This window comes from Eretmochelys imbricata, chromosome 4, assembly GCF_965152235.1.
Source record: "Eretmochelys imbricata isolate rEreImb1 chromosome 4, rEreImb1.hap1, whole genome shotgun sequence".
Lineage (NCBI taxonomy): Eukaryota > Metazoa > Chordata > Testudines > Cheloniidae > Eretmochelys > Eretmochelys imbricata.
The window spans coordinates 101179205-101201293 of NC_135575.1; the positions used below are offsets into that span (position 1 = coordinate 101179205).

At 40.1% G+C, this 22089-nt stretch overlaps 1 protein-coding gene across 2 annotated transcripts in view; it reads left to right on the forward strand.

Annotated features, from left to right (window-relative positions):
- The window catches only part of RFC1 (replication factor C subunit 1), an 82619-nt gene extending 61640 nt beyond the window's left edge, over positions 1–20979 (forward strand). For both annotated transcript variants that reach the window (XM_077815744.1, XM_077815743.1), the window contains exons 8-25: positions 123–210; positions 332–609; positions 1955–2062; positions 2791–2970; positions 4720–4824; positions 6294–6690; positions 10493–10602; positions 12162–12276; positions 12811–12899; positions 13260–13397; positions 13877–13972; positions 14141–14239; positions 14905–15059; positions 15186–15303; positions 17605–17750; positions 18628–18841; positions 19285–19476; positions 20391–20979. In XM_077815744.1, coding sequence (XP_077671870.1) covers positions 123–210; positions 332–609; positions 1955–2062; positions 2791–2970; positions 4720–4824; positions 6294–6690; positions 10493–10602; positions 12162–12276; positions 12811–12899; positions 13260–13397; positions 13877–13972; positions 14141–14239; positions 14905–15059; positions 15186–15303; positions 17605–17750; positions 18628–18841; positions 19285–19476; positions 20391–20477 — 2715 coding nt within the window. In that variant the 3' untranslated portion in view covers positions 20478–20979. The remainder of the gene's footprint in view (positions 1–122; positions 211–331; positions 610–1954; positions 2063–2790; positions 2971–4719; positions 4825–6293; positions 6691–10492; positions 10603–12161; positions 12277–12810; positions 12900–13259; positions 13398–13876; positions 13973–14140; positions 14240–14904; positions 15060–15185; positions 15304–17604; positions 17751–18627; positions 18842–19284; positions 19477–20390) is intronic.
- Positions 20980–22089: the final 1110 nt, after the last annotated feature.

The following is a 22089-nucleotide window of genomic DNA, read 5'->3' on the forward strand; positions in this document are numbered from 1 at the left end:
CAGACCTCAAACACGGCTTTCAGAAATGGAGAGAGATGTTTTGAACCTGCAGAAGTCTCAGTTAACTACTGTTTAGAGCATGTAAATTTCTTACTCTGTTATTTTGTTCATGTTTTATTTAGGCTCGAAAAGATCTGGAAGAGAAGCTAACCATTTCCACAACCAAGACCAGTTCAAACGCAACAGAAAAACATAAACCGTCTCAAAAAGGTAATGCTAGCATACAGAAAAACCTTAGCACTCATTAATCTATAATATGAAGGTTCTCCTGTTAACACACATTTTCCCCCCTCCCCTTTTTTTTTTCCGGGGGAAACATCAAACTCAACAGATGACACAAGGAATTATAGTGCGAAGGAACAAACTAAATCTGAAAGTACAAGACCATCTTGTCCACATCCAGAAACTTCTGTTGGTAAAGCTGTACACTCAGAGAATAAGACCTTGCCTTTGAAACCTAGCTCTAAGCTGGTGGCTCTGAAACAAAAAGAAGAGAGCAGTAAAAAGGAGAGAGAGACTCCCAGTGCAGTGACCAAAGAAAAAATCATTTCAGGAAAGGAAGAGAAGAGGACGCCAAAGAAACAGAAAGTTTCTCCCCAAAAGCCTGAGGTAGGGACCTTTCATGAGGAGTTCACTAGGGCTTGGTGCTGACACAAGGATATGAAGAGTTTGTTTTTTCTTTTTACCATCCTCCTCATCTAACTATTGTTGCTGGGCAATATGTTTGCCTTTGAGTTTCCTGGAGAACTTCTAATTTCAGGAAGTCCAATTTCTAGCGAGGTTTTAAGTCTCCGATAAGTGTGTCAAAAACAAGAAAAAAATTAGCTAGAGGAATATTGATAAAATGAGGCTAGGAATTAACAGATCTAATTAACAAGCACTTCTTAAAGGGCATACAAACACAGAAACATCGATTAAAAAAGTTCTGTGGGAAGAAAACACTTGTCTGAATAGCTACATAATGCAGAAATTGGGGAGGAGGTGGAGTTGTTGGTGAGTGAGAGCTTTCTTGGTGACCAAAGAGATCTCAGAGGTTGATGGCTTTTTGAATCTTTGGTATGGAAATATATTAACAGAAAACAACTAATGTTAATTTCTTTATCTCCTAGACGCCTAGACTTTATTTGTTATGTGCTTGGTGCTATACATGGTACAGATCTGAAGATTGTTCCTACTGCATTCTCGATGACAGGATGCACTAGGTGACACAGGAGGAAGTTCATTTAGAATACATGTTAATAAATATATAAGAAATGCAGACTTAAGCACAGCATAGTCAGCTTTTCAACAATTCCCACCTTTCTTGTTTTTAATCCTAGACACTGAAATGTCAGAATCTGCTAATCTTAAATTACCAGTAGTTAAATGTTGATTTGAGATATGATTCTGAAGATCCTTTCCTACCTCCCCACCCCCAGCAGCTGAAAATCTATCTATCTCTAAAGTTTTAAATGCGTACCCAAAATCATCCCCTGTGTTTGTGCAGAGAAATAGACAATATTGAATTTACGAGGAGAAAGGCCAGGATTCTCTAATAGGTCTCTTTTAACTTTTTAGTTTTTTTATGAATAAAAGGCTGACGCATCTGAAGCTTAGCAAAATATATTGGTTGTGTGTATCAATTTAGGGCATGTCTACACATGAAAAATATTCTGGATTACGCTAGGGTTTGAGTTTTAAGTGGATAGTTATTAGGGAATAACTCCATGTCTGGAGGAGCCCTAACATAAACAGTGAATTACTTTTCACACATTTAAAGAGGTGTGTTGCCGTACTATAGAGTTATTTTCCTTTTGTAAAGACCAGTGTTGCTGCTAGTTACATGTCAGCATTTAAAAATGAGCCCTAGGATTTGCTTCTCCTTTTACGCACAAAAAGCTATTTGGAAACTTTAAAGAAAGTAAAGCCTGAGTTTGATTGTTTCCTTGCTTATAGTAAATTTCTTCTTTCAAAGTCTATCAGTCCTGAGGACTCTGAAAAGAAACGAGTCAACTACCAGGCATATCGAAGCTTCCTTAATCGAGAGGGTCCAAAAGCACTAGGTTCCAAAGAGATACCGCAAGTAAGTCCCAGTTTGGCTTTAGAAGAATTACAGCATTTTGTGTGTGTAACATTAACGTATATCAAGGTCCTCCAGATATAAATTACCTAAGGCAAGACCCAATTAAGAAATATTTTGACAATAGATTTCTAATCTGTAAAATATGCACTAGAAACTTCAATTTTTGTAGTGTTGAAAAATGCTTGTGAAAATGGCTTGTTGGGTTCTACAATTCTCTCTCATTGTTGAGCTTATTTCCAGGACTGCAGGATTTTGGAGCGAGCCAATTGTTTTGAGCCAAGAAAAACAGACCTAAAAAAAAAAAAAATTAAAGTCCTTACAAAATAAAAGCCATACCTTTTTATGTAAAAATAAACCGCACAAACTAAGAAATCTAAATGTCACAGCTTGGAAACCCTTAGGATAGTATTTGATTTATATATTGATTTTTGATGTTTATAGTGGAAAACGATTGCCCTGCTGTTCGAAGAAAGTAACTGCCAGTGGTTTGCAGTGCTTCAAGCACAGGATGTTGATGCCTATAGCAATAGAATTTCCCCACTCAGTTTTAGCTAAAAGTGCCAAGCAGTTCTGACTCTGATTAGCCATTTGATTGTTTATGGCTGCTTACAGTCTCAGCTAACTAAACAGTACTTGACAAACCAAGGTATTGAAGAAATAATTTTTGTAACGGGAAGACATTTTGTTGTAAGTGCATCAAGCGATACTGCTTAATATTTGATTCTTAGGGAGCTGAAAACTGCTTGGAGGGCCTGACGTTCGTAATTACAGGAGTCCTGGAGTCTATTGAACGAGATGAGGCCAAGTCTTTAATTGAGCGTTATGGAGGAAAAGTGACTGGTAATGTGAGCAAGAAGACAAACTATCTCATTATGGGACGTGACTGTGGCCAGTCTAAATGTGAGAAGGTAAGTGCTACTATGCATGATCCAAGAACGAAATACACACGTTAATTCACTCATAGACTTTAAGGCCAGAAGGGACCATTATGATCATCTAGTCTGACCTCCTGCACGTTGCAGGCCACAGAACCTTGCCCATCTACTCCTTTAATAAGCCTATAACTTCTAGCTGAGTTACTGAAGTCCTCAAATCATGATCTAAAGACTTCAAGTTACAAATAATTCATCATTTACACTTTAAATGATTTAAAACCTGTTTAAACCTGCAAGTGACCTGTGCCCCATGCTCCAGAGGAAGGCGAAAATCCCTAGGTCTCTGTCAATCTGACCTGGGGGAAAATTTCTTCTCAGCCTCAGATATGGTGATCAGTTGGACCCTGAGCATTTTAGCAATACCCAACAACCAGACACCACCTGGGAAAGAAAGCTCTGTAGTAACTCAGCCAATCCCATCTAGTGTCCCATCATTGGCCATTGGGGATATTTGCTGCTAGCAGTTGCAGATCAGCTACATGCCATTGTAGGCGGTCTAATCATACCATCCTCTCCATAAATGTATCAAGTTAAGTCTTGAGGCCAGTTAGGTTTTTGCCCCCACCGCTTCCCTTGGAAGGCAGTTTCAGAACTTCACTCCTCTGATGGTTAGAAACCTTTGTCTAATTTCAAGCCTAAACTTGTTGATGGCGAGCTTATATCCAGCTGTTCTTGTGTCAACATTGGTGCTTAACTTTAAGTAACTTCTCTCCCTTCCAAAACATTGTACCCATATGTAAATTTATCATCATTTACATTTCCCTTCCAAAACCAGAGAATTCTCCCCAAAATGCATATTTTAAGGGGGGGGATAAATGAAATACTAAGTAATTTTTCTAAAAGAAAAAATGGTGTTTATTAATAGATTTTCTTTGTACTAGTAATTTCAGATAGTGTCTCAGTTATGACTTAAAGGTAACACTGACTTCCTTATTTTTCTACCAGTACCGTCAATTTTTTACAGTAGTTTTGAGGGCTCATCCATACTCACATATGTACAGACAGTATATCTGATGTAGTGCACTCTCTTCTGTGTGTGAGACCAGGAATAGGCCCAGAGTTGACAGCGGTGCTAAATTACAGTGGTGCTTCTGTTAATTTACATAAAATAATATTAATACTGTGTTGTATGTACCTTTGAAGGCTTCAGACATGATTAAGTATCTTTACAATACTGAAGACATTCAATGAGCAATAAGACATGAGTCTAGGATAGTTCTGATTAATGTGCACTGAAGGTGTGTGGTGAGACAAGAAATGAATCTGAAGGTGTAAATTAATCAGCCCCCTCAGATTGTTCTCTGAAGTGTCTTATTGCTACTTGGAATGGATATTGAAAAGTTAATTTCTAGGAAAATTTAAAATTAAAAAAACATTCTAGGTATATAAATTAGTTTCAGGTAATTTTTTTCAAATGTCACCATTCTATAATCGGAGTATAAATCATTTAAATATCTTACTGTAATATACAATGTTTTTGTTTTTATATTACTACTAGAAACAACCACACAAACCTTACTCTCCCCGTAGTCTCATTTGTGTCAATTATAGGCTATATATTTGGTATTAATTTTGTTTTTAAAACTGTAACTGTAATGTGAGTAGACACTTATTATACAGATTTTTGACATGGCTTGTGTTTCCAAACTTAATAATTACATACATAATTCACTTCTGTAAAGCAGTTTAAATGCAATTGATTGATTAATCTTTCTGGTCTAGGCATCAACATTAGGGACAAAAATTATTCATGAGGATGGCCTATTTGATCTGATTCGAACTATGCCAGGCAAAAAGTCCAAATATGAATTAGCAGCTGAAGCAGAGGTTTGTACAAAATAAACTTAATTTATTTCTTAAAGCACTGTCAGCTAATATGGTGCCTTTGTTTGTCTGCCCGTCCATCCGTCCCATCCTTTGGCAGTTTCAGACTGGCTTTATGTAGTCAGACATGTTTCCATCACTCTGACTTCTCTTTGGGAGGAAATACAAGTTTTGTGGAAAAGACGACTTCCTTTTATTCACTTTTGCTTTGGTTTTATCAGATTTTTTTTTAACCTATTTAATACACTCTCACACTCCCTCTAGTGGAGCTGCCTGTCTGAGGAATGAGTATATTCAGGGGAAATCAAATACATTTAATAAATTTAACTAATTGTTTATCCTTTAAAATGTAATAGCTCTAGCAAGTCTACACAATTTTACATTTGTTGCTGTCTAATTGAAGATGATTGATACTGTACGACATCAAGGCCATAATTCAAATCTGAGACCCTATTGCAAATTTAGGGTAATTAAGCGCAAATGGCATATGATAAATTTAGCATTTATGTAGTGCTGTTACATTGTCACTCCTCTGTGCAAACATTAAGTAATCGTAATCTAAATAAACTAATGTTAATGAATGCTATACAATTTATTTTACGGTGTGTTTAAGCTCAGCCTACAATGACAAGGCAAACAGTATTCAGTTTTCTAGAAGTACTACCATGGCTTCCAAACTGAAAGTAGACACTCTCTTGCTATTTCTCATGTGACTAGCAGCTGAAATGTAATGTTGTTTTTTTTTTAATTTTATATCCGTCTAACGCTGAGACTCTTTTTTGTGTTCCTATTGTAATCTAGTCATGGGCTTGCCATCCTCATACATACCTAAGTTTGGAACTGTGTGTGTTTCTTTGGAGGTATCACAGAGCTCCAAAATGTTTTTTTGATGGAAATTTGGGCTTTTGACTCAGCTACATTTTTCATGGAAAGTATCTGTTTTCCACAGGCAATTTTGACTTTTTGTTCAAAAACCAAAACATTTCAATTTTGAAATGCCACATAGGAGTTGTAATTTGCTGCCCTTTTCTCTTCCATGGGCTGCATTCCCCAGCGTCAAACTACATCTCCCACAAAGGGCCATGACCAGGGACTCCGAGATACACCGTAATGGCTCAACAATAAGGGAGACCATGGTGTATAGTAAGAGTTACAGTTCAGGTGCCTCATGGCCCACTCTGTGCAGTGGACTCCCTGGGCTGATGACAAGTCCCAGGAGGCACTGCAGTGTTATTTCCAAATTGAAGTTTTCATTTTTTTTGCTGAATATTTTAAAGTTTTCCTTGGAAAATTTCTGATGACCATGAGAAAATCATTTTCATAAAATTTTCTACTGAGGGGTGGGGAAAATTCCAGTTAGCTCTAGTTATATAAGCTGTAACCCTTCCAAAGGCTCTCTAGCTGTGTGTGCTACTGACCTGTTCTTGTTGGTTTTATTTTCCCTTTACACTTTCACTCTTTTGACTTTTAAGGCAAAGAAAGCAAAGTCAAAATGGGTCAAGACCCCACAGAAAATGGAGCCTGAAAAAAGAAAAATTAGCCCAGCTAAAAAAGAAACTGACCCTAAAAAAAGCAACTCCACTCCTGAAAAAGGAGGCACCTTCAGAGCTATAAAAAAAGAAACTACTGAAGCTCAGAAAGGTCTGGACTTCAAGCAGCAAACTATGGAGAAGAAGCATGCCCCAAAGACTGAAGAGAGTTGTGTTCCTGAGATAAGCAAAGGCAGAGCAGAGGGGTTGCTGTGGGTTGATAAATATAAGCCCACATCTCTTAAAACAGTAATTGGACAGCAAGGGGATCAAAGCTGTGCCAATAAGTTGTTACGATGGCTCCAAAACTGGCACAAGAATACTTCTGAGGAAAAACATGGTGACTATGCAATTAATATCTATTTTTCTGGCTGTTTCCAGGTTTCTCAATTTGTAGAACTTCGGGTGTTCACACTGCTCAGCTTCATGTAGACTCTTTTATAGAGTGCAAGCAACTGTAGAAGTCTGGAATCAGGTGTAAGTCCCAGAGTAGAAGCAATATTTTCAGCAAGTGTTGAGTCTGTTTTATCTTTGAAGTTGTAAAACAATCATTTTCAATTCACCAGATTTACATTATACTGTTTGCACAGTTTTTTGTATTTTATTTGTTTGGATATTTACAAACTATACGGGAGGTCCAAACCTCAACATACATATAACAGACGTCAATTCCCTTCCCCCACAGTCCTTAGAGTCCCCCACCACCATGACCGGCCCTAGCCAATACCCATTTCCTCATTAATGGGGAAAAAAGGTGGGCCTTGCAGCATGCCCTGAAGGCTAATATGCTCTGGTGGCTGCTGTCCACATGGGGAAGAAGCGAGTTCCCAAGGTCTTGGCACTGACTAGCAAGTTGCTTTAGGGATAATCTGCAACTTTAAAGAAAAGAAAAGGAGTCCTTGTGGCACCTTAGAGACTAACCAATTTATTTGAGCATGAGCTTTCGTGAGCTACAGCTCACTTCATCAGATGCATACCGTGGAAACTGCAGCAGACTTTATATATACACAGAGAATATGAAACAATACCTCCTCCCACCCCACTGTCCTGCTGGTAATAGCTTATCTAAAGTGAGCAACAGGTTAGGCCATTTCCAGCACAAATCCAGGTTTTCTCACCCTCCACCCCCCCACACAAATTCACTCTCCTGCTGGTGATAGCCCATCCAAAGTGACAACTCTTTACACAATGTGCATGATAATGAAGTTAGGCCATTTCCTGCACAAATCCAGGTTCTCTCACTCCCTCACCCCCCTCCAAAAACCCACCCCCATACACACACAGACTCACTCTCCTGCTGGTAATAGCTCATCCAAACTGACCACTCTCCAAGTTTAAAACCAAGTTAAACCAGAACATCTGGGGGGGGGGGGGGTAGGAAAAAACAAGAGGAAATAGGCTACCTTGTATAATGACTTAGCCACTCCCAGTCTCTATTTAAGCCTAAATTAATAGTATCCAATTTGCAAATGAATTCCAATTCAGCAGTTTCTCGCTGGAGTCTGGATTTGAAGTTTCTTTGTTTTAAGATAGCGACCTTCATGTCTGTGATTGCGTGACCAGAGAGATTGAAGTGTTCTCCGACTGGTTTATGAATGTTATAATTCTTGACATCTGATTTGTGTCCATTTATTCTTTTACGTAGAGACTGTCCAGTTTGACCAATGTACATGGCAGAGGGGCATTGCTGGCACATGATGGCATAAATCACATTGGTGGATGTGCAGGTGAACGAGCCTCTGATAGTGTGGCTGATGTTATTAGGCCCTGTGATGGTGTCCCCTGAATAGATATGTGGGCACAATTGGCAACGGGCTTTGTTGCAAGGATAAGTTCCTGGGTTAGTGGTTCTGTTGTGTGGTATGTGGTTGTTGGTGAGTATTTGCTTCAGGTTGCGGGGCTGTCTGTAGGCAAGGACTGGCCTGTCTCCCAAGATTTGTGAGAGTGTTGGGTCATCCTTTAGGATAGGTTGTAGATCCTTAATAATGCGTTGGAGGGGTTTTAGTTGGGGGCTGAAGGTGACGGCTAGTGGAGTTCTGTTATTTTCTTTGTTAGGCCTGTCCTGTAGTAGGTAACTTCTGGGAACTCTTCTGGCTCTATCAATCTGTTTCTTTACTTCCGCAGGTGGGTATTGTAGTTGTAAGAAAGCTTGACAGAGATCTTGTAGGTGTTTGTCTCTGTCTGAGGGGTTGGAGCAAATGCGGTTGTATCGCAGAGCTTGGCTGTAGACGATGGATCGTGTGGTTTCACCCTGACCACACCACACGATCCATCGTCTACAGCCAAGCTCTGCGATACAACCGCATTTGCTCCAACCCCTCAGACAGAGACAAACACCTACAAGATCTCTGTCAAGCTTTCTTACAACTACAATACCCACCTGCGGAAGTAAAGAAACAGATTGATAGAGCCAGAAGAGTTCCCAGAAGTTACCTACTACAGGACAGGCCTAACAAAGAAAATAACAGAACTCCACTAGCCGTCACCTTCAGCCCCCAACTAAAACCCCTCCAACGCATTATTAAGGATCTACAACCTATCCTAAAGGATGACCCAACACTCTCACAAATCTTGGGAGACAGGCCAGTCCTTGCCTACAGACAGCCCCACAACCTGAAGCAAATACTCACCAACAACCACATACCACACAACAGAACCACTAACCCAGGAACTTATCCTTGCAACAAAGCCCGTTGCCAATTGTGCCCACATATCTATTCAGGGGACACCATCACAGGGCCTAATAACATCAGCCACACTATCAGAGGCTCGTTCACCTGCACATCCACCAATGTGATTTATGCCATCATGTGCCAGCAATGCCCCTCTGCCATGTACATTGGTCAAACTGGACAGTCTCTACGTAAAAGAATAAATGGACACAAATCAGATGTCAAGAATTATAACATTCATAAACCAGTCGGAGAACACTTCAATCTCTCTGGTCACGCAATCACAGACATGAAGGTCGCTATCTTAAAACAAAGAAACTTCAAATCCAGACTCCAGCGAGAAACTGCTGAATTGGAATTCATTTGCAAATTGGATACTATTAATTTAGGCTTAAATAGAGACTGGGAGTGGCTAAGTCATTATGCAAGGTAGCCTATTTCCTCTTGTTTTTTCCTAGCCCCCCCCCCCCCCCCCCAGATGTTCTGGTTTAACTTGGTTTTAAACTTGGAGAGTGGTCAGTTTGGATGAGCTATTACCAGCAGGAGAGTGAGTCTGTGTGTGTATGGGGGTGGGTTTTTGGAGGGGGGTGAGGGAGTGAGAGAACCTGGATTTGTGCAGGAAATGGCCTAACTTCATTATCATGCACATTGTGTAAAGAGTTGTCACTTTGGATGGGCTATCACCAGCAGGAGAGTGAATTTGTGTGGGGGGGTGGAGGGTGAGAAAACCTGGATTTGTGCTGGAAATGGCCTAACCTGTTGCTCACTTTAGATAAGCTATTACCAGCAGGACAGTGGGGTGGGAGGAGGTATTGTTTCATATTCTCTGTGTATATATAAAGTCTGCTGCAGTTTCCACGGTATGCATCTGATGAAGTGAGCTGTAGCTCACGAAAGCTCATGCTCAAATAAATTGGTTAGTCTCTAAGGTGCCACAAGGACTCCTTTTCTTTTTGCGAATACAGACTAACACGGCTGTTACTCTGAAACCTGTCTTTAAAGAAAAGACTCTGCAAGCTGGTCAGTGCAATCTGTTGGTACTTAATGTGTATTCTGGACTAATTTTTTCCTGCCCTTTCATGAGGATATGTAAGAGACTGAAAAGGGCACAGTAAGTTTGCATATAATTTCACGGCAACACACAGTTGTTTTTTTAAATGAATCCAATATTAATGTTTCACAGCAACTTAAAGTGCTAAAACATTTTAGTGCCACAGGTACATTAATAATTGAAAACTATTAAAAACAAAGATTGCAGTCGCATTTTCTGTTAAACTAAGATTATTTGAATTAGAGTTCTCCAAATGTTCGTGCTACTGACTGTTCTATAGATTTGTAGTCCATTGTTCTGATATCCAAAGATTGGGCTTGCTTGTTCTAAGGTCTGGTATTTTTAAGGTATCTTCTTAAAGTATGTAACTATCTACCATCCCTGTATTATCTAGATAAAAGTTGCTTTTATTTTTCTAGCAAAACCCAGTAAATTGGGAGGCAAAGATGATGGTACTAATTTTAAAGCAGCTTTGCTGTCAGGTCCACCAGGAGTTGGTAAAACGACTACAGCTGCTTTAGTTTGTGAGGTGAGTGCTTGTTCACAAATGTTTTTGGGATGCAAGAGAAGATGGAAGTATTGGATATGGGCTTTGATCTTGCACCTATAATTGGATAATTAAGATGTGCCCCCACTGTGACTCTGCATGGGTGTAGTGGTCCACCCTTGCAGAACTGATTGTAGTGTCAGGGTCTTACGTGATAATATACGTGCTAGGATACTCATGTAATGAATATGATGTAAATACATAGATGATAGTGATGTGATTGTGCACCCATGTCTATTTATGAAAAGGAATGCAAGTTCCAGTATGTTGAGCAGTTGAGGATGGGATTTTTTGAAGTTCTCACATTGGTTTAACTCTGTTCCTGTTGAAGCTAATAGGAGATCTACCAGTTGAAGTTAGTGGGAGCAGAGTGAAGCCATCACTGCATGCTTTTGAAAATCCTGTGTGACATTAGGCTTAAGGATATCTCTTTGTATTCCTCCTAAACCTTTTCATTTCCCCCAGTGCCACGCTTTCTAAGTGAATTGTTGAAGACAAAAGAAGCTGAGGAGATTTGGGACTGTGTGTTGAATTTTTGCCGAAATTTGAAAATTACTCTTAAAATTTTTGTCTTAATAATAACAATCTTTCTCAACTGGTGGGTCCTGACCCCCAGGCACATCATGAAAGATGGTCAGGAGTCGCGAGGTGTTGAGAACTTTATTACAATTGTAAAGCAAAGAAATAATGAAATTTATATAAATTCTTATTACATTTAAAAATTCAATTACATCAACATGATTATGGAAACTTATTGTTAATAAAATACATATATATTTATAAATATTTTAATTGAATATATAAATAATTATACCTATAATTATATACTTACCCCCCCACCCCCCCTTTTTTTTTTTTTATAGTATATGTAATGGGGTCAATGTTTGGCTTTCAGTGAGGGGACACAAGCTGAAAAGATCGAGAAAATCTAGCTGAATTGGTCTAGCTTTGTGCTGGGAGATAATGGAGGGTTTCACACTGAATGTTCCTTACTGTAAATCTTTCAGAAATACTAACTGAAAATCCAAGACTTCATTCACAAGGGGCCTAAGGGAGATTGGCACCCAAATCCTATTGAAAGCCAGTAGGAGTTGGGCCCAGAACTCTTGGCCCCTTTGAAAATCCCAAACTAAAACTCTGACTTCTGCTTCAGTTGAGACATATACTGTATATTCTGTTAAACTGAGTTCTTGATGTTCCACGTCAGTCCCCTTTTGTGACTGAATCTGTGACCTCCCGGTTTTGTAAAATTAGAAAGACAAACTCACCTCCAAACTTACGGAATCTTAGAAATGAATTACTGAATCAGTAGTGAATTTTGTTCTGTTGTGGGGCAGTATAGCATGTCTGTTTATGGTGATTCATCCAAAAAATATTTAGGATGCAAGAGGAAAGGAGGGAAAATACAAAAGGGAATTGAAATACAAAGCTGTACATCGTTTTAGTTGATAATGTATGGTCTTCCCATCTTTGCTCATGAGTAGTTTTGGGTTTTTTTTCTGATGTATTCTAATTGTTCTGCATGGTTCTATTGGGATTAGGAACTGGGGTACAGCTATGTGGAACTGAATGCTAGTGACACTCGCAGTAAGAACAGTTTGAAGGACGTGGTTGCCGAATCTTTAAATAACACCAGCATGAAAGACTTCTGTTCTGGTATGTGGAGTGTGTGATGTCCTTTGTTGCTTTTTTTTAGATAGGACCCAATTATGTGCAGTGCTGAGCACCTCAACTCCTACTGAAGTGAAGTAACCATACCCTCCTTCCATGATCTCCACTGGGAGCTGAGCATGCTCAGTAGCTGGTAGAATCAGTCCCATATTTTAGAGAGGGAGTTTCATGTATTAAGATGGAAGCAAGTCAGAACAATGGGCCTGGAAAGAATCCTAAATATTACTTTAGGTTGACCTTTTTAATTATGTTGTGGGAGTTACACAAACTGCTAAGAAACTGTATAATTGCTCTTTTGCTGGATAGGACTGGATATTATAGACCTGACAAGAGAATCAGTCAGCACTATGGTGTGAACATGTATTTTGAGTGTACTGTATGTGCGACTGGCAGAACAGGAGATTAAATTAACGTTTAATATAGATTTAACTGTAGAGAGTTGTGTAAAGAGCAGCACCTCTATAACCTTGGGAAATAAGTATTTCAGTGCAACTTCACTTGTCCTTATTAATTTTTTAGGAACATCCCATTCAGTTAGCATGAAACATGTATTGATCATGGATGAAGTGGATGGAATGGCAGGGAATGAAGACAGAGGAGGAATACAGGTGAAACACCTACGGTTGTTGCTGTCACTAGTAAAATGTATAACATTTATATGGGCAAAATAGTTAATCTAGATAATAAAAATCTCATCACAGAGCTGAGTATTTAAAGTACTAAAAAAACCTGGTTGAACTGCACGGTTTGAGACACAGTAGAAATAATTTTCTGTTTCAATAGAGTGATAAATGAGAGTTAGAAAAGAAGGACCAGATCTATAATATAACTGTAATACAGTTAATAGAGCTATGCTGATCTACACTAGCTGAGGATTTGACCCAAGTATTGACTCATAAGCTGCTTTAAGCTATGTGTGGTATATGAAGACTTTTAACATTTACACTGTAAACGTGTTTAAATTGCAGGAGTTAATTGGTCTGATTAAAACCACAAAGATTCCTATCATCTGTATGTGTAATGATCGGAACCATCCCAAGATTCGTTCCCTGGTCCATTACTGTTTTGATCTTCGCTTTCAGAGACCTCGGCTAGAACAGATTAAGGTAGGAATAGTGACATTAGGTTGTTCATTGAGTAGCATTGCGTTGAATGCAGCCAATTCTCTACAAGGATCTGTTTTTTTAGTTTTCAAGTCACTGGTAGAATTAGAAACTTTCACCAACACCTAAAGGTCAAAAATTAGGTTGCACGGAATAACTTCAGTAGTTGCAGGGAAGAGGGGGATCTTGTTGGCTATTGCTCACCTTTTCAAAAGTGGATGCATAGTTAAGCATCTAAGAAAGTGGCCTCATTCTTCAAAAGAGCCAAGCAAGTTGTAAAGGTTACAATGGGTAGTAGACCTGCATACTTGAAAGAGGACTGTTTAAAAAAATCATACCTTGTAAATTGAAATAAAATAATTGTAACATTCTTCATTGTAAATGAGCATATTTAGCCCGTCATTTTTATTCTATTTTAACTACATTATATGTACAAAAATACTCAAGATATTTTTCTCTTTCGAATATTTTGCTTATTACAGGGTGCCATGATGTCTATTGCATTTAAAGAAGGGTTAAAGATACCCGCTCCAGCTATGAATGAGATAATTCTGGCAGCAAATCAGGACATTAGGCAGGTCAGTTATACACCTATACAAATCTCGGTAGCCTGTAGTTCATGCTTGCATTGTAGCACATGAATGCTAGATTGCTGCTTTTGCATAGAGATCAGATTTTCTTCCTACGTCTTTGTCCTGTCAAGCGTCCTTAGCAATACTTAAGCTGTCTGTTTTGTTTGTTCCCAGGTTTTACATAATCTTAGTATGTGGTGTACAAAAAATAAGTCACTGACCTATGATGAGGCAAAAGCTGATGCCAGCAAAGCCAAAAAGGATATCAAACTGGTAAGAGGAGTGTACATCTTGGATCAGCTGCTAATAGATTTGCTCCTAGTAACCAGAAGTGCAACAATAGAAATAAAATACTAGTAGTCAAAATATACAGAGGTGGTCAGCTACTTAAAAAGTGTTTTGAGTATGCACCAGACCCACTTATTTGCTAAAGTTTTTTGTCATCATAACTGAAGAGTAAAACCAAGAAAAAAAATGAAGTAGAGTTTTTCCCAGAACTGGTGAGAGCGGAATGCTCCTTGAAGCCCGTTATGGATCAATCTCACTGTGCAGATCTAATTTATCTGTGCGAAGTTAAAATATTTTAGATGAAGTAGGCAGGCAATATAGCTTTTTTTATAGTGATTTTTTTTTTAAAGGACTAACTTGGCAGCTCCCTGAAGGTTAAAGATTATGGAGCTCACTCCTTCCTATCCTTGACAATCATTCATACTCACAGATAGTAATAACAGTACCTCAATCTACTCGCAGAGATGTTGAAGCTCAAGTCTTAATGTTTGTAAAGCACTTTGATATTTATAGCAGAGCAGAGTTTAATATTAGAGTCCGGAGATAGCTATGGGCCGTCACTATAATTACTTCCTGTCCTCATCTACTATTCGTGGAAGATGCAGTGCATGTTGTTGTGTGATCAGCTTTTTAAAATGCCTTTGTTTTAGGGCCCCTTTGATGTTGTCAGGAAGGTTTTTGCTGCTGGAGAGGAAACTGCTCGCATGTCTCTTATAGACAAATCCGACCTATTCTTCCATGATTACTCTCTAGCACCTCTTTTTGTCCAAGAAAATTATGTACATGTGAAACCTGTTGCTGCTCGGTGAGTTGTCCAAAATCACAAATGGTGGAACTGGAAGGGTGGTATGAGGGGAGTGCGTGAGATATATTAAAGAGTCAAAAATATGTGGAGGTTCCTGCAGCAATATGGACAACTACTTTTTTCCAGAGGTAACATGATAAAACACTTGATGCTACTGAGCAGAGCAGCAGACAGTATATGTGATGGTGATCTAGTCGACAGGCAGATTCGCAGTAAGCAAAACTGGAACCTTCTGCCTACGCAGGTAAACCCTTCTTTCATTTCTCAAACGTAACATAAGGATGTCCCAATTACCAGACCACTCCCTTGAAATTGCTGTCCTGGTTTATAAGTTATAGTTTGTACAGTTATATTGTTCTTCAGTTCAAATGCTACATTCTGCCATTTGGACTCCATTTCCCATATTCACGTGAGTGAAAAGCATCTCCTGTATTAATACAGCATTTCCCGAACTTCTGAAAGCTTGAGCCTCTTTTCAGGAAATTGCATGTCCCCTGAAACCCTGTCATATGTCGTAGAAAATTAAGATGGATAGGTCTTTATCATCATGTGGGTGTCCCCTGTCTCCCTTGCTAGTCCTTGTAATCCCCCCGCCACCACCATCTCACACTCTCTCGGGGGAAAAACAGTGTTCACATTTAAAGTGACATCATTGGCATCTGAGTTAGTATTAATTGAAATGAATGAGACAATTCAGATCTCACAGGTATTTATCAGGCTCTTTGCAAACTCAGGCAGACACCTCTTCATTGGTTACACTGTCACATTTTGAAAGTTTTCTTTGCCACCATAATTGCTAGACTGTTTGTTTTAAAATTAAAGCTGACAATCTGGAGAACAACTTGGAGATCTGTCCATGCCCTCTTGGCCAGTCCTCTGGCGTTTCTCTCTCTCTCTCTCCCTCTCCCCGTCACACAAACTTTGAGAAACACTGTCATGCCCCTGGTGTCAAGTTCACAGAAACCTCTTGAAAGCTGTGTCCTTTGGGGGATGCATGAGTGTCCCGTCAAGGTGCTAAACGTTTGGTGGCCAAGGCTGTATATATAAAGGAGTTTACTTCTGCCAGCCACTTCAGTTCCTTCACCACAGAGAGCAGAGGGGATCCTCTGTGTTTGTCATCACGTTTAGTCTGGTGTAGTACGCAAAACTGTTAAATAATTCAGTTTTAGGATAGTGGTTTTTGAGTTTTGGGGTATTCTGTATTTTAATAGTGTTTTGCAGCCTTTAAGGACTCAATCTGGTGCTGAGGCTGTGCCCCGACTGAAACCCCAAAAGGAGTTTTAAAAGCTGTGCATGGTGCCTAGTTCTGAAGGCAGCTGAGCCAGAAACATCAAGAACAGCCTGCCTTTGTACCAAAGCCCATGACAGTTAGGTGGACTAAGACATCAGCTCCAGCCCTGGTCTGTTAGGTTTTTAATTTATCCCATTCTGAGACACCATATCCCATGGATGATCCTTTTTCTATGCCATGTATCAGTAGCTGTATTTCAGCTCTACCTATATGACTGAAAATGCCCCTGAAATCCGTAATGCCTATGCTGAGGGATTCATATCCCTTGACCTGAGGGACAGGGGCGGGGTGGTGCACAATCAGTTGTGCTTATGGCTGGCACACCAGATATATCTGTTGCTGTTAAAGTGGTTAAAATACTAGGAAATATGCATTTCCTTTGCAAGGGATACTGAACTTTTTGCGCTCACTTCTAGAAACATGCCAATTTACAGGGATTAAACTAATCATTCAGATTTAATATTGACAAGATGCTGGCCATAATAATGTTTAGAATAAGAAAAGATCTGGGATTTTTCTTTTGGTGGATAGGGTGCATTTTAGAAGTTAAAAATGAGAAAGACCTAATAATCCATCCCATTACCACTGTAGGATTGTCTCCACCTTTTCTCTACGTTTTCTATTGCCTTGCCCAGTTTAGCTCTGTCTGTATCCAGGGATTCTCCATCACTGGCATTTTTTAAACAAGGTTATTTTTCTAAAAGATCTGCTCTAGTTCCCCAAAATAATTCCTGTTTGAAGTTTTTTGGCCTGTATTATGCAGGAGGTCAGAATAGACTATCACAATGGTCCCTTCTGGCATTAGAATTTATTATATGGCCTCCTCCACTTCTCATTGGAGATTATTCCACAGCCTCCCAGATACCCTATGGGTATGTCTGGACTGTGCTTAAAAAACCCCTGGCACTGAGTCTCAGAGCCCAGGTCAGTGGGCTCGGGCTGCATGGCTAGAAGTTGCAGTCAAGAGACTCTGGCTTGGGCTGAAGCCCGGGCTCTGAGATGCTTCCCTCTCGCAGGGTCTTAGAACCTGGGCTCCAGTCTGAGTCCAAGTCTGCTGACCTGGGCCAGCCATAGGTCTTTCATTGCTGTGTAGACATACCCTATATTTGTACGTCTGCTCTATCTTTAACTTCTACAACACGCCACTATTGCCTTAGCAATATTTGTATTTTCAGTGTGTCGCTTCAGGAAATCCTGGTGCCAGTGTTAAACATTTACTTCTGAACTGAATTTCATGTGTACTTCACCTTTCAGGCCATTTATTCGAGTGTTCTCCCTGGGGAACTAATGAGAGGTTACATGTCACAGTTTCCTAACTTTCCGGGCTGGCTGGGGAAATTTTCATCCACAGGCAAACATGACCGGATTGTTCAAGAACTGGCACTGCACATGAGTCTCAGGTAATGCGGACCTCCCTCTGTGTTTCCCAGTGTACACTGTTTTGGGATGTTTGTTCTTACTGGTAGTTAATGTAACTCGGCTCCCTTTTAGATTATTATCTCTTGCTGCAGTTAGGAGGAACTAGGTTCTGGAGAGAAGCAGGTGAGGAGAGAAATGAGAGACTGATGTCTCCTAATGAGAGACTGAAGTCTCCTAATGAGAGAGAGGGCACCAATGAGAAAGGAGAGCAAATGGATTAGGGACGGGACTGAATGGGGTTTGGGAGAGAAGGTAACACTGGTCTTACTAGGGTCAGAGCAAAATGTGTGGAAAGCAGAAAAGCCTCTATTTGCTATAGGTTCCTCCTTTTAAAATTAATATTAAAAGGTCCATTAGAGAGAGGGTAAGGACACAGATACATGTGCATTGGCTGGCAATGGTCGCATTCCAAGAGCTTAGTCACAGGCTTCCAGTAACATTTAATTTTAACATTGGGTCAGCACTAAGGTGGTCAGTAGGCAGACTATAAAGCAATTTTTGTATAATCAGCCATTAAAATAGCTTGACAATATAATTGTATTTAAATCAATTGTGGTTTGACCTAATTCCTACTTAATTTTGTTGTGGGATGACCCTTGGTAGCTAGTCCACTGTGAATGATACTCTCTGTCCAGAGCCGCAATCTGGATATCTTGCAGCAGGGGCATTTGTAATTATTCAGCACTGGTAGCTCCATACAGAAATGCAGCCTGCATTGTGGTGTTCCTAGACACTGCTGATTCTTAACATGGTGAGAGCCTACTCGTGAGGGTGTATTTTGATTTGCACTGGGAGCTGACCTTTAGGAATGAGCCTCAGGGAAATCCTGTTTAATGCAATCTCTCTTCATTTGGCAAGAACCCACACCAGCAAGAGAGCCGTAAACATGGAGTATTTGTCATACTTGCGGGATGCACTTGTTAGACCCTTGACAAGCTTTGGAACAGAAGGTGTACAGGATGCTGTAACATTCATGGACTCCTATTGCTTGATGAGAGAAGATGTTGAAAATATTATGGAAATATCCAGCTGGGGAGGCAAACCTAGTCCCTTTTCTAAACTGGACCCCAAGGTAAAATTCACTAGTTATGTTCTGCTATTACCTCCTTCTATAAATGTATGGTAATTCTTTGGCCTTATGAATAAAACACAGAATAGCATCCACTGTGATGTGGCATTGGGACAGGAGATGGATAGGTGAAGCAGGTTACCATTTCTGCTCCCAGAGTTACAATTTTGAAAGCTGATCTATAACCATGCTTTCAAATACTCAGTAGCCAAGTGACTGAATCTCAAAAAAGAAATACAGATTAGGCCCTCAGTATGCATCTTAGATGCATCCTCCTGTGTACTCCCCACATTGCTTTCCCTGATAGCTGTCGCCTTCTCTGCAAGCCTTAGGCATACAAATACTCTTCTCTGGGGGAATCCTTGGCCAGATCATAGCTTGGTTAGCCAAAAAATGTATAGAGTCTTTAATTTAGTGCTTATAGTGTGTCTCCCACTCCTGAACAGGTCAAAGCAGCTTTTACACGTGCCTATAACAAAGAGGCACATTTGACACCATATACCCTGCATGCAGTAAAAACATCTAAACGGCTGCCAGGGCCCGGGTTGGCTTCAGAAGTGAATGAAGAATTGAATGCTGACGAATTGCAGTCTGATGAGGATGAGCAAGATACTATTGAAAGTGATGCAATGATCAAGGTAATACTTTCAGCTAATAGTAGAGAAGTGTAACACCAAGGAAACCCATCTGTCTCCTGTGAGAAGTTGGACCATCTTACCAGGGCTCATTGCACTGGGGCTAGAATACACACTTGCCGGTTTGCTGGGTGTTTAACTTTGACTCTCCTAAATCTCATCTTGTTGCAAACTGGGTAGCATTTTCTGATGGTAGGTTTGAAATTTTGGCTGGAGCACTGTTGTCTATGGCAAGTAGCAGTTTATAGGGTCTCACTTCACTCAGCCAATTTTCAATTTGGTGCTTTTCTGTTTGTAATGCAATTGAACACCTCATCTGATCAATTCCATAATTTCAGGGAATGCTTTCGGCATCAATAGGACAGACCTTGACCACTTTGGTGAAAATCGGAAAAGCAAAAGGGCAACTTGCAGAGCTCTTTGCATCTGGTTGCCAGAGCCAGCACTTTCAATCCGCTCTAATTGTTTACAAAACAAATGTTTTGCTGACACCAGCAATTTCTCTGTGTTGCTCATTGTCCCAATACAGTTTAAAATGTTGTTGCCATCCTGAATGCCTTAACTCCCAGACAGAGAAGAATGGTGGGGGAGGTACAGAGCCCCTGGTGTGCAGGAGATGGAAGGGTGGCACACAGGGACTTTTTAGGGAAGGAATGGAGGGATGCAAGGAGCCCCTAGTATGTGCAGTGAGCTTTGGCAACAGATGTAATGAAGTGTATGGCCCTGGTCCTGTTTCACTGTAGAGGTTTTATTTAGGTTACTGACTGCTTCAAGATTAGGACACAAATTGGAAGTAACTGATATTGTCTGTTTAGGATATCCTTATTGAGAATGTTGCCATGCTGATTATTGTTTTCTGTCACAATGTGGCATGGCACACTAAACCTGCATTTTAAACTTTAACATTTTATTTCCAGCAAAAAAAGGCAAAGTCATCTTCCAAGCTATCAAAAGCAGCAAACGGCGAAGAAACAAAAAAAGGAAAAGGAAAAGGAAAGAAATGAGAAACTGAACTGTTCAATACTGACTGATTACATTGGGTAACCACTCTAGCTTTGGACACAGCTTTGCTTGCTCAGTGATACCCACTTTCAGTAATGTGAAGCAGTGATTCCATTGCAGCTGGAAGGGTAGAACCAGTGGGCTGAAAATGCTCCTCTTATAGAGGTAGTGTGGCTGCTTTGCAATCCAAATATGCAGGGGTAATGTAAATGTTTACAATCTTTTTTTTTTTTAATGCTTTGGAGCATGTTAACAAAATGCAGACTTTAGTCTGCTGCTGGAAGGTCACCTGTAGTTTCAGCAGTAACATGTTGAAAGAGGGGTTTAGCTTCCTGCAATTTATACTAATAGTTTTCTTCACAGGACTTTGAACCTTTTTACTAAATCTCTGCTATTATGTGGTGAAATCTTGTACATACTGCAAAAAATTTAAATTGCATATTTCTTTTGTACATTATAAAAATGCAGCAATGTATAAAATTGCAATAAAATTAGTTTCACAAATATTTTGGCTTATTCAGGTTCTCCCCCCCTCTTTTCCATAGCTTGGAGACCATATTTGTCCCCAGCAAGCCGTAATAACAATCGACATGAGCTTTTGGGGCTACAGTGTGTATTAGAATTTCTTCCTTGGGTTTTGCCTTCCACCTCCATTCTCCCCCTCATTTTGTTGAATTAGAGAGGCATGGAAAAGCTCTATTATTGTCTGGTTTAAGCCAGCAGTGGAAAATACTCAATTGGAATTAGCACTTCTGGATGCTTTTGTGCTATGGAGTTAAAATTGCATGTATTCATTATGAAAATGACGAGGAGGAGGAGATGTTTAAGGCTCTACACAGGGGTGGGCAAACTATGGCCTGCAGGCTGGATTGCCGGCCTACGAACTCCTGCTGGGGAGCAGGGTCCGGGGCTTGCCCCGCTCTGGTGCTCCAGCCGGGGCATTGGATTGTCATGGCATAGTCCTGCTCCGAGGGTGTTCCATGCATAGGAGCCAGAGAAGGGACATGCCACTGCTTCCAGGAGCTGCTTGAGGTAAGTGTAACTCAGAGCCTGCACCCCTGAGCCTCTCCTCATCCCCAGCCCCACCCACACCCCCAACCCCAATTTTGTGAGCATTCATGGCCCTCCATACAATTTCTATTCCCCGATGTGGCCCTCAGCCCAAAAAGTTTGCCCATCCCTGCTCTATAGTGCCCTTACTGCATTGTTTAGGAACTAAAAGTTCAAAGCATAGGAAAAAATCCCAAAGCCTGATAGACTTTGGGTAAAAGCATATTGGGCTTTCTCTCCCCTCCATTGAATTTCTAGCTCAAGTTTCCTAAGCAGTCTTGTGGAATTGAAGCAATACAGACAGTGGTGTTTAAATTATAATGGCAACTTTTACAATATCCTAACAGTTAGAAAAACTTTAAATAGGTATACCCCAAGGTTCTGAGATTAGTGCGATGTCCTCTTTATTATGCTAAATTTCTGTGGTGTTTACTTCCTTCAGCTATTTGTATTACTTATCCACATCTCCTAGCTATCGACCCCTCCAGTAATGAATTGCCTATAAATGAACACACATGGAAGTGATCACCTCAGAGCTGTAGAGGGAATTCCATTGTTTCTACC